The 12,412-nt window shown below is 48.4% G+C and overlaps 1 protein-coding gene across 3 annotated transcripts in view; it reads left to right on the plus strand.

The window, feature by feature from the left end:
- Nucleotides 1–12,412, plus strand: part of hmcn1 (hemicentin 1) — a 92,923-nt gene that overhangs the window by 63,854 nt on the left and 16,657 nt on the right. For all 3 annotated transcript variants that reach the window (XM_064332124.1, XM_064332126.1, XM_064332125.1), the window contains exons 50-76: nt 105–278; nt 547–660; nt 752–897; nt 1,248–1,398; nt 1,616–1,807; nt 2,729–2,842; nt 3,236–3,423; nt 3,739–3,835; nt 4,321–4,482; nt 4,923–5,036; nt 5,454–5,656; nt 5,741–5,822; nt 6,108–6,239; nt 6,327–6,476; nt 6,756–6,909; nt 6,995–7,119; nt 7,423–7,606; nt 7,900–7,997; nt 8,442–8,720; nt 9,186–9,382; nt 9,483–9,564; nt 10,030–10,166; nt 10,381–10,522; nt 10,662–10,806; nt 11,217–11,344; nt 11,745–11,901; nt 12,123–12,244. In XM_064332124.1, coding sequence (XP_064188194.1) covers nt 105–278; nt 547–660; nt 752–897; nt 1,248–1,398; nt 1,616–1,807; nt 2,729–2,842; nt 3,236–3,423; nt 3,739–3,835; nt 4,321–4,482; nt 4,923–5,036; nt 5,454–5,656; nt 5,741–5,822; nt 6,108–6,239; nt 6,327–6,476; nt 6,756–6,909; nt 6,995–7,119; nt 7,423–7,606; nt 7,900–7,997; nt 8,442–8,720; nt 9,186–9,382; nt 9,483–9,564; nt 10,030–10,166; nt 10,381–10,522; nt 10,662–10,806; nt 11,217–11,344; nt 11,745–11,901; nt 12,123–12,244 — 3,969 coding nt within the window. The remainder of the gene's footprint in view (nt 1–104; nt 279–546; nt 661–751; nt 898–1,247; nt 1,399–1,615; nt 1,808–2,728; nt 2,843–3,235; nt 3,424–3,738; nt 3,836–4,320; nt 4,483–4,922; nt 5,037–5,453; nt 5,657–5,740; nt 5,823–6,107; nt 6,240–6,326; nt 6,477–6,755; nt 6,910–6,994; nt 7,120–7,422; nt 7,607–7,899; nt 7,998–8,441; nt 8,721–9,185; nt 9,383–9,482; nt 9,565–10,029; nt 10,167–10,380; nt 10,523–10,661; nt 10,807–11,216; nt 11,345–11,744; nt 11,902–12,122; nt 12,245–12,412) is intronic.

A 12,412-nucleotide genomic window follows, 5' to 3' on the forward strand; every position in this document is an offset into this window, starting at 1 on the left:
AATTAGAATGTGCTGGTAAGGCAGTGTCGGATGTTAAGCAGTCAATGTGTTATTTCTGTATCCAGTGCACTGTGCGAGTAACAGCTAGCCTGTCCTGTGTTCAGTGTCTCCCACCATCGCAGGGTCAGGTCCAGAGGGGTCAGCAGAGGAAGTGACAGTGACCCTAAACAGCCCGACCTCACTGGTGTGTGAGGCTCAGTCCTACCCCCCCGCCATCATCACCTGGCTGAAGGACGGCACGCCCTTTGAATCCAGCCGCAATGTGAGAGTCCTTCCAGGTCAGAGATCATATTTATTAAGCTAACACTTTTCATGTCAGTTTACATTTGTTTCGATGCGGTTGTGCTTAATTGTCATAAAAAGTAGTCAAATACAGTACAATGTAAGTTGTAAACTTATCAAACCCATAAAAATAGATCATCATTTTTATATGGTTCAGTGCTTTTACAGTATATTGGCCAGAGACTGCTAACACCTGATCCTTGCAGTCCAGGGTACATGATTAGTCTATTCTGTGTTAGGTCTGACCTGCTGTTTCACACTCAGGGGGGCGTACTCTGCAGATTCTCAATGCCCAGGAAGGGGATGCAGGGAGATACACCTGTGTGGCTACAAATGAAGCTGGGGAGACTCTTAAGAACTATGAGGTCAAAGTTTACAGTGAGTAAAGCGCTGCACTGCTGGTCTCAGTAGCGCCATCTTGTGGCTCGGTGGTGTTCACAGTGATATGTATGTGTCTATCCATCTGCAGTTCCCCCTGTGATCAGTAAAAATGATGTCCCTGGTGAGAGACTCTCCCCAAAGGAGGTGAAGATCAAGGTGAACAACACGCTGACGCTGGAGTGTGAGGCTCAGGCCATACCCACACCCAAACTGCTGTGGTACAAAGATGGACAGGTGGGTGCACAAATACACACGTGTGCACACAAACACACACACGCCCACAAACAGAAATAACTATAAATACAAATGCACATGCACACAAACATCCATGTGCACATGCACAAACAACCACGCATCCAGATGCACATTCATGCATAAACTTACACATAAACACGAACACACAGAGATGCAAACACACCAACACTATTCCAAAACCTCTTTCAAACCGACGCAAGCTCACATATAAAACACACACAAGGACTCACTCGACTTACTTATCTTCTAATGTAAGCAGACGTATGGTCAGCTTGTCCCTTGATTGTGATTGGCTGTGACTCTGATTGGCTGTTAATGGTCTCTCACAGCTCCTGAAAGCAGATGATCATGTGACCATCTCAGCTAATGGCCGTACAGTCCAGATCAAACAGGCTCAGGTATCCGACACAGGGCGCTACACTTGCGTGGCCACCAACATCGCTGGGGAGGACGAGAAGGACTATGATGTAAATATTCAAGGTGAAACGTGTTCCAAAAGTGTTAACTGTCTACCACACTAGCTTATCTCTCTGTTGATGATGCTGTCCCTTGTGGTCACATGCTGCAATGTCTCACACAGATATGTTCTGAAATATATATTTATGTCTGTTTAGATGAGACATTTGAAGTATCCATACTGCTGTCACATGAGCTAGACCCCAAGCATGTTCACAGGACTGTGTTTTGTCTTCTGTAGTTCCGCCCAGTTTCAATAGACCTGGGGAGCCTGGAGACACTGGTTCCACCCTAGGAAATGACATCAGAGATGTGATTCTGAACAATCCCATCTCCCTGTACTGCGAGACCAATGCTGTGCCCCCTCCCACTCTGACATGGTACAAAGATGGCAGGCCTCTGGCCTCCAATGACAAAGTGCTGATTCTGCCAGGTAAGGGTTACATTGGAACTATGGAGTTGGAGGCGGGCTAATCTGTGTGATGTTGCTCTTTCTCACACTCCTGTAGGGGGCCAAGAGTATGGAAAAGTAAGGTTTAGGAGCTCTAGAATGGGCAAATGTCACATTATAAATAAACTGCAGGACAATTAGGGAGAGTGTAGATTTAGTCATTAGTAGGGGTAATGTAAATAAGGTATTAACAAATTTACACTATTGGCAATCTTTTTGTAAACCCTCTTCCCCGGCTATCGTGACAGCAACGGTGTTACTTCTTGGCATTATAAATGTACTTCATATCTGCCCATTATGTCTGTCTTATTTTCCTCAGGTGACCAATACGCTGCTTGAGTGCAGTCCACGCTGTGCTGCTATAGGTTGCTTTTGTCCAACACCCCCACTTTTATGGGAACACGCTCAGAGATTAATTAACGAAGCCCGTGTTCACTTAGCAAGTTGATAACCACCTTTGGGATAGTAGTGAAGCCTGACTGTGGTTTTTCAGTTTTGGGAAGCCAAGTAACGCAAAGAAACCCTGGATATGTTAAGCTTCCTTCGTAGTGTACCCCCCAGAAGCTGATTTAGGGCAGCATGTGTGTTGTGTTCCTGTAACCATGGAAATGGCAGCAATTGTTTATTATTGAAAGATTGACTTGGGTTAAATGGAAACCTGGGGTTTTCCAGTAAATGGACAACAGACTGGGTGCTGCAGCCGAACAAACACTATTATAATAAGCAAAAAGATTTATTTTTCTCTCCCTCTCCTTTTATCTCACCCTCTTCCTCTCCCTCTCTCTCACACACATGTTATTGTGTGGGCAGGATGTTCTTTGTGGATGTTTTTTTTAAGGGGGGGTGCCTGTGTATGCACTGTTTGTCTTCCGCTCATAAACTGCCCTATATGTCTCTACCCAGGGGGTCGTGTGCTACAGATCCCCAGAGCTCAGGCAGAGGATTCTGGGAGGTACACGTGTGTGGCCGTTAATGAGGCCGGGGAGGACTCCATCCAGTACGATGTCCGAGTACTGCGTGAGTAAGAGCCATTGCAGATAACATCTGAACAATTTATCAGTGAATGCCAGACCGCATTAGGCAAGGGAAAGGAATGGAAAATTATGCGGGTCTTGGAAAAATGTGATAACCCGCATTATGCAGAACTTATTTCTTGGAAAGTAAATAGTTTGCATTTGAAAGACTGCTAGAGTATTATGAAGGTTATAGGTCATGGTTACTTGGTTATTTTCAGTTCTTCGTTGGACAATCCTGTAAAATGAAGTAAGGCTGTATCAAAGCCAATTCCCATCCTAAGAATTGATTGAAATCATGGAGAGAACTGTGGGTTAAGTTGCTGAGGATGTTGAGTTAATTAGGATGTGACCTGTGTGTGTGTGTGTGTGTGCTTGACTCTGTGCTGTGTCACAGTTCCCCCCTCCATCAAGGGAGTGGAGGGGGACCTGCCCGATGAGGTGACTGTGCTGGTGAACAAAACTGCCGTGCTGGAGTGCCAGGTGGACGGCAGTCCCACCCCAAAAATCTCCTGGCTGAAAGACGGTCAGCCCCTGACACCAGACCGCACGCACAGACTTCTCTCCAATGGCAGGACACTGCAGGTGAGAGAGAGAGGAAGAAAAAGAGAGAACAAGAGAGAGCAGAGAGAGATAGAGAGATAGAGAGAGAGAGAGAGAGAGAGAGAGAGATGAGAGGGTGACAATAAGTGACAGAGAGAGAATGAGAGGGTGAGGCGGAGAGAAGGGAGGCTTAGTGTGACTGAGACAGAGCAAGAGAGAGTGACAGATAGGGACTTGGTTTACAGTAGAGCCTTGAGCTCCATTTGTAGGTAACCATGTGGAGAGTAGATCTGTCTGAATGGAGTGTTTGTTACTTTTGGCATTCTGCACTAAAGCTGCACTGGTGTCTGTCTGCAGGTGGTCAATGCCCAGGTCACTGATACTGGGCGGTATGTGTGTGTGGCAGACAACATGGCGGGCAGCGCTGAGAAGCCCTTCAACCTGAACGTTCATGGTGAGTGCGGGACTGTAGCTGTGAATGCTCATCCTGAGCCAGTGTGTGCATGACTCTTTGATGCTGTGTCAAGGCTGAATGTTGCCTTACTATGCAGCTTGCAGCTCCTCTCGGGTGGGTAAACTCTGCCTCACTACCAGGGTTGCCGGGCTCATATCAAAATCCCCAACCAAAAGGACATAATACATCAGCTGAAAAAGTCAAACCCATGATATTGCAAAGCCAGAATGAGCCAAAGCAAATAAAAAAGAGAAGAAACAGTCACTATAAATAGTCACTGAGGAAATGCGCATATTGCAATTTCAACTCAGGAGTCTTGAATCACTTCCTGTTGTAGCTCAATATAATTGCAATTTTAAAAAAGCCTTTACAATTCAATACGTCAGTACAAAACCAGTTAAAGTTCAGCAAATTGCAGCATTGCTCTATGTTGCTGTGGCAGAGAGCCTCCTGTCTTCAGGTGACAGTGCTATTGTGTCCCGCAGTGCCCCCCTCCATCGTGGGAGTGAACCCAGAGAATGTGACTGTGGTTGTGAACAACTTCGTCTCTCTGACCTGCGAGGCCACAGGCTTTCCCCCTCCCACACTCAGCTGGCTAAAGGACAGGGGGCCAGTGCAAGCCAACACCAATGCTCTCATAATGCCTGGTGAGTCTAATTCACACTGTACCAGCACCAATGCAGTCTTAATACCAGGTGAGTCTAATTCAGACTGTATCAGCACCAATGCACACATAATGCCAGGAGAATATGCTACTTTGCTAGGTCACACACTAGAACACAGTCATAAAGCCAGTACCAATGTACAGTACATATCATATCAGGTGAGATTTTTTTTGTACTTAGTAGGGCCATACCCATTAAAAAAAGGAAATTAATTGACATTATCCCTTGCTGTAATTTAAATATTTGTTTAATTTGGTCTTTGGCACCTCGTTTTCACATGAAATGAAGTATTAAAATGGATTCCATCGGCAACGATTGCTTTCGCTGTTGAGAACGGCTCAGGTCCCTGTGTGCGCGGGGCTGGTTCTGATGGCCCCCGCCGCAGGGGCCCGGTCTGAGGGTCCTGTCCTTTCCCTTCCCAGGCGGCCGCACCCTGCAGATCCCGCGGGCGAAGATGTCGGACGGCGGGAAGTACAGCTGCGTGGCCATCAACCCGGCCGGAGAGGCGCAGAAGCGAATCCTCCTCACCGTCTTCGGTCAGTGTCCTCCGCCCCCCCCTGACCAGCCGCCCTGCCAGCGGGCGGGCCTGTGTAAACACCGCCGCCTGGAGAGCCTCACGCTTGTTTGGGTTCCGCCGTCCCCCTGAGCCGTTCCTTAACTGGCACGACTCTGATCGTATATCTGGAGACGGGGGAATGTGAGCCATTTCAAATATGCGTGTGAAGGGAGATTATGTGTAAACCAATTCCTCGCGCCCTTGGGATGAGTTTTAGTGATTTGTGGACTCTGGGGATGCTGGGGGGAATATTGGAATGCGCTGTATTTCTTTTAGCAGAAAAACACCTTTAAGAAAAACACTGCATTTGATGTTTGTCAGGACTGACTTGGCGCAGCTTGATGCTAAAGCTAAAATGTTGGTGCTTGCTGTGAACGAATGCGCTTTGCCACCGCAGTTCCCCCCAGCATCAGGGACGGCGGCGGCGACTCGCCGGTGGTGGTGAGCGTGCGCGTGGGGAACTCGGTGACGCTGGAGTGCGAGTCCAACGCGGTGCCCCCTCCCACCATCACCTGGTACAAGAACGGGAGGACGGTGGCCGAGTCGGCCAACCTGAAGATCGTGGCGGGGGGACGGATGCTGGAGCTGAAAGGGGCGGAGGTGAGACCCGGCAGCAGGGACTGTCAGTCAGCGCTGTCCCCTTCACACTCAGGGACTCATTCACTCTGTGCCTCTGTCATTCAGGTGTCTGACACGGGCCAGTACGTCTGCAAGGCCAGCAACATTGCAGGGCAGGTGGACAAAAACTTCCATCTCAACATCTATGGTGAGAACCCTCAGACAGTGCAGCTCAACATGCGTGTTCTTCTCAACTCTTTAAGGTGTAAAATCACAAGTATGTGATTAGAATGTTCTCAACTGAACCTTCAAATGCTGATGTAAAAATCAGCATTAGAATTGAAGTTCTAGAACACTCACATAGAATTTTGAAAAAAATAAATTCTGAAATAATCTAGTCTTCAAATGTTTAGGTTCTTGGGCATAGGTGTTGATTGTTTCTATTGGAAGAGTGTCACGTTTAAGGAAATATCTTTGCTGATCCCGTGTACAGTCCCCCCCACCATTGATGGGCGTGCGGACGAGCGGGTACTGGAGACCATCAGCAACCCGGTCACGTTTGCCTGCGACGCCACCGGCATCCCCCCACCTAGCCTCACCTGGCTGAAAAACGGCCGTCCAATAGGTGAGCGCGCTCAGCCAATCAGAGTCGACTCTCATTCCTGACGACCGGTCCGGTCCTGACCGCGGTTTCGTGGGCTTTCCTTCCCAGCGAACTCCGAATCCCTGGAGATGCACATCCTGTCGGGTGGGAGCAAGCTGCAGATCGCCCGCACCCAGCTGTCCGACAGCGCCACCTACACCTGCGTGGCGTCCAACGTGGAGGGCAAGGCCAGGAAGAACTACCACCTCACCGTCCAAGGTGTGGCACGCGGCACGATGTTCTGAATGTGCAGGGCGGGCAGAGATAGATCCTGAGGATAGCATCGGTTATGCTTACACTGTTGGCTGATGTACAAGGCTCTTTGTTCAATTAGTAGAGTCCCATAGGGATCGCATGTACTCTATCAGAGTAAAATATACACTCTCAGAGTTGACCGTATTTTATCCATTCTCATTCAGTAAGTATGGGCGACAGACTGTATGTTCAGCTGACTCCATCGCAGCGTTTGATTGTGTCTCTGTGCCCCCCCCCCCACAGTTCCACCCAGCATTGCGGGCTCTGAGCTGCCCAGTGATGTCAGCGTGCTGCTGAACGAAAGCGTGAAGCTGGAGTGTCGAGCCCAGGGGACCCCGCGCCCCACCGTTCAGTGGCTGAAGGACGGGAAGGCCGTCAGCAGCTCCAGGCACATCAGGTAAGGCCAGGGCGCAGAGAGGCCCCAGGGAGGTCCCCACGTCCCTGGCGCGCGGGCCCCTGACCCAGGCATCCCCTCTCCTCAGAATCAGCCCAGACGGCACCACGCTGAGCCTGACTGGAGCGCTCACCTCCGACAGCGGGAAGTACACCTGCGTCGCCACCAACGCTGCTGGAGAGGAGGACCGCATATTTAACCTCAACGTGTATGGTGAGTGGACACCATCAGCTGTATGTGCTTGTGCAATTACCTTCCTCTCTGGAGGAGTGGACAATTTCCCCTGTCATTACATTACATGTTGTCGCATTCCCAGTTTACTGTTTTGTCATATAATTTCCAGGCTTCCATTTAATTTCCCATAAGGCATTTTACTCTAATTGCTTTTCTGGACCTCTGGGGCTTTTGACTTTAAAATATATAAACACAGACAGCGGAGTAATGAAGTTGAATGATATTGGTGTGCTGTTAAGTAGGGTATTTCAGCAATGCAGTTATGTCTTTTGGATCGCACAGTGCCACCTACAATCCAGGGGAGCGGTGAGACAGCCAAGGAGCTGACTGCTGTTCTGGACAGCTCTGTCAACATCGAGTGTGTGGTCACTGGCTCCCCTCCACCACAGCTCAACTGGCTGAAAAATGGTCTCCCCCTGCCAGTGTCTGCCCAGATCCGTATACTGTCCGCCGGGCATGTTCTCAGGTGGGTTATGGGTCATTTTCACTCATTATATCACCAGCAGCCTCATTATCTGTTATGTTTTACCTTTTACTATATACAGCATGTATGACTGTGGTGGTCTGCAGCGACCTCTGCTGGCTGACTAAGATATGCATAAGAGCTTATCATTAACTGACACCTCTGCTTTAGAGTATATCTGCAGTGTACCCTGGGAGATGCTCACTGGGTGCTTGTGAGCTGCATTAATTAGTGCATTAATTACTCCTTGAGGCTGTCAGCATCAGTTAATCTTAAATCTTCCCTTTTTTGGTCAGGATTACCAGAGCCCAGGTGTCTGATGGAGGAACATACACTTGTGTGGCGTCGAATCGGGCTGGAGTGGACAGCAGGCACTTCAACCTGCAGGTGCACGGTGAGTCCAGCTGCTTCCTCTCCCATGCTTTCCCAGTGACACTGCTGCTACAGAGTTTACCTCAGCTACTGCTGCACAGGAAGTGCTATAGTAGAGATCTGCAGCCTGGGCCTGGATAGTTACAGGGTCTGCTGGTTTTTGTTTTCACCTTAAAAGAAGAAAACCAATTCTTGTCCAAGAAACCAGATGTGAGTTCACCGTGTTCTCAACTGCTGTATACAACCAAGTGTGGATTATTACCACAAACCAGTAGACCCCATGGTTCTTTAGGAACAGATTTCAGATCCCTGTACAAAAGTTTGCTGACATTATTTGTCTGAAAGCTCTGGCTGAACTGATGTACTTTACTCTTAGGCTGCATGGCTCAAGTCTCCTGTATCTGAGAACCATTAAAATATTTCTGAAGTTAATGGAGCCATGACTCGTTCTCTGGTATCCCCCCAGTCCCACCCAGTCTGGACAAAGCAGGCAGCACTGAGGATGTTACCGTGGTGAGGGGTAACCCAGCAACGCTGCTCTGCATCACGGATGGGAGTCCCACACCCACCATCTCCTGGCTGAAGGACGGCAAGCCCCTGCGGTCGGGCACCCACGCCACCGTAGTCAACCAAGGCACCACCGTGCAGATCACCCAGGCGCAGGTGGACGACACGGGAAGGTACACCTGCGTGGCCACCAACGAGGCGGGCGAGGCCAGCCGGCACTTCAACCTCAAAGTTCTGGGTGAGTGCGGTGAAGAAACCTGAAGCAAGGCCATTCGCTACCAACTCCCAATCTGACTTCAGTAGCTATTAGTCTGAAGCCCATTTTAGCAGTTTGATCTAATGAGGCACATTTTAAGCGGTCATTGGGTAAATCAGGCCCCTGACATTCACTCTGTACAGAGGCTTGTGTGAAAATGCTAAGGATAAAAGTAGCTGAAATATAGAAGGTTAAATTCTCAGAGCTGTAGTTAGCATACTGTGCATGAAGGACCAGGGTCCCTGGGGAGGCTTATATAAAAGTGCTGTGGCCCAAAGCCCCAGTCCAATAGTTCTGAGCTCTGCAGCACTGTAATAACTTCACATTTAGTTTTCCTGACTTATGGGATAAAGGGACCCTTAAGAGGGCTTGACTATGAGCCAAAAGGAGCTCAGAGACGCTGTCCAGGATCGCTGACTTCCTCTGTGCCTAATATTTCTCCCACAGACCCTCCGCGCATCAACGGCTCAGACGTCCCTGCGGAGGTGTCAGTGGTGGTGAACAACGTGCTGGAACTGCAGTGCGTCGCCACGGGGATCCCCGCTCCCACCCTTACCTGGATGAAGGACGGCCGGCCCCTCCCCCAGACCGACAGCACCCGCGTCCTGAGAGGGGGGGAGGTGCTGCGGGTGGCCTCAGCCCAGGTGACGCAGCCTCTCGCTGTTGACTGTAATGTTGAAGGGTTGTTTTTATGTTGCCTGAGTGTTCTGTTTTTAATCGGTCGTGCGTCTCTCTGTGCTGCAGGTGGAGAACGCGGGACGGTACACTTGCCTGGCCACCAGCCCCGCAGGGGACGATGACAGAGAGTTCCTGGTCCGAGTTCATGGTGCGTCTGCATGTTAAATTAGGTTTAGGTTACAACGTCCGTCTGGCCACAAATCCTTTAGAACACATTCATTTAAAATGAACCCATATTGACAGCAGCTGACGTGTTCAAGTGGAAGTTTATGAGTCCACTGGGTTTCAGTATGACAAAATTCCCTTCAGTCGTATTGAACAGTATGAACTGTGGACACCAGAGTGGTACAGGCAATAGCCTCTAGGGAGCGTAGGAATTGTCTGGATTTCCCCACTCATGTGTGACTCCTTTGGGTGTTTACGTATGAAGTTGAGATGAGAACACTTTACAAATATAGAGAAAATAAGCATAAAACATTTTCAAGATAAAATAAATCCCCAATTGAGGTCAATAACTTTTCTCAGAAGTTTTTGTTGCATTTGCTTGTTGTGTTCATGTGGCTGAAATGGGGTTCTGCAATATGGAGGAATAAATGGGGTTGTGTCGTTGCAGTTCCTCCTAACATCGCGGGGGAAGGTGGACCTCAGGACATCTCGGTGCTGCTGAACAGACAGGTGACCCTGGAGTGTAAATCTGACGCGGTGCCACCCCCCACACTCACCTGGCTCAAAGATGGGGCCCCACTGCAGGTAGAGCTGCTCCTCACTCACAAATCAGACATGCTTTCTTTCTTATGTCTTAAAAAGGGCATGTGTAGAAGTGTTTTCTCTGGAATATAGCCAGCTCATATTTTCACATGAAAAGAGTTTCCTGTTCCCAACGTCTCATGTGTTTGTGTGCTGGTTGTACATGCTGTTGTAATGTCAGACAGAGCTGGCGTCTGACGCTGTACCGTCTGTTTAGGCCTCTGCGCGTGTGCGTATCCTGTCCAGCGGCCGTTACCTGCAGATCAACAATGTGGTGCTGGGAGACGGGGCACAGTACACCTGTGTCGCTAGCAACATCGCTGGGAAGACCACAAGGGAGTTCAACTTAGCCATTAACGGTAGGCTGGGTACAAGTAGCCTATCACTTGACCTTTCCATTTGATTTGCATTGCAACTGAGCAAATGACCTGCCAGCCTAATAAAACCTGTGTGTGTGTGTGTGTGTGTGTGTGTGTATGTCTTTCTTTGATGTTTTAGTTGCCCCCACCATCCAGGACGGTCCTCAGACAGTGTCTGTGCAGGTGGACCAGCCTGTGGTGCTGGAGTGTATTGTGAGTGGTGTGCCAATGCCACGTATCACCTGGAGGAAACATGGGGCCATACTGGCAGGAAACAACCCCAGGTACTCACTGCTAACCCCTAATGTAGAGTATACTACAGAGTAAGAGATGATGTGTGTTAACCCCGGGTACTCACTGCTATTTTGATTGCGCAGTATACTACAGAGTAAAGGATCATGTGTGTTGAGCCCAGGTACCCACTACACAGATGTAAAGTATACTTGAGAGTAATGTATTAACCACAGGTACCTCTATTAACCCCTAATTTACAGTATACTATGGAGTAAAGGATGACGTTTTAACCCCAGGTAACTACTACTAACCCGTGATTTGTAGTACACTACAAAATTCAGAGTATTTTTGAGATATAAACATAGTGCCTGTTCTTAAACTCATGTCATTAGCATGTTCCTTATGGGGGCATTTTAGCTGCTGTGTGATGTAACCGCGCCACTGTGTTTGGTCTGGACAGGTACGTGTTTGCGGAGAACGGGTCACTGCACATCCACTCAGCGCAGGTGACTGACACTGGGCGCTACCTGTGCATGGCCACGAATGAGGCCGGGACCCAGCGCAGGAGGGTAGACCTGCAGGTGTATGGTGAGCAGAGTCCCCCCTGACACACATCATCCTCAGGTTATCATCAACATCGTTGAATTCATATTTAGGACCCCCTTTCGACCCCTTCAGGTGTGCAGTTTAGATAGGGAAATTTTGTGTGTGCTACATCATGGCATTTGCCAAACAGGCCCGAAGAAAAGCAAAATGTGATTAATCGTGAATCATCACATAAATTATTGGAAATGAAAGAAATACTGCCAAAGAGTTTAGCTGTCTCATGTTTGGTCTGATAAATGAATCCTGACCCTCTGTGTCACTTGTAGTTTTTTTCCATTAAATATATGCTGAACATGTTCTGGAAATGTTTTTATATTTGATACTGAAAGAAAAGGTGCTTGGAATCAGCTCCATTGTCTGACTAATAATCTATTTATGGCAGTGTCCCCATCAATTGCCAAAGGCCCGTCCAACATCACGGTCACCGTCAATGTCCAGACCACCCTCTCCTGTGAAGCCACGGGCATCCCCAAACCCTCTGTCACCTGGAAGAAGAACGGACGTCTGCTCAACACCGACCAGAACCAGAATATGTACAGGTTGATCCAGGTTTTTCCTCAGCTTCTTACTGATCTCACAATTTCACACAACTTTTGTAAAACACCAAATACAATACACTTGTGTTCTCTTAGACATATTGAAGTTAAGCAGAGTCTTGGTTATTCAGAGGTGTGAACTTACCGCATTGACATTTATATATTGTGTTATACAGGTGAATATGCTTTTAAAAGCTTCTGGTGTTTATTGTTGGTGTCTCCAGGTTGCTGTCCTCAGGGTCTCTGGTTGTCATAGCACCCACTGTGGAGGACACTGCTGTCTATGAGTGTGTGGTGGCCAATGAGGCAGGACAGGACAATAGGGCCATCCAGCTCACAGTGCATGGTGGGTAATCAACACATTACATTACATTGCATTACATTGATAACACCTGGCTAACACCTGGCTAACACAATTGACTGTATGGTTTTGTATGTATATTAAAACAAATCTACATATCAACAAAAGCAATTTTTTCATTCCATTTTTGTTTGTGCAAATATTCCATTGCTG

The sequence above is a fragment of the Anguilla rostrata genome, chromosome 4, assembly GCF_018555375.3.
Source record: "Anguilla rostrata isolate EN2019 chromosome 4, ASM1855537v3, whole genome shotgun sequence".
Lineage (NCBI taxonomy): Eukaryota > Metazoa > Chordata > Actinopteri > Anguilliformes > Anguillidae > Anguilla > Anguilla rostrata.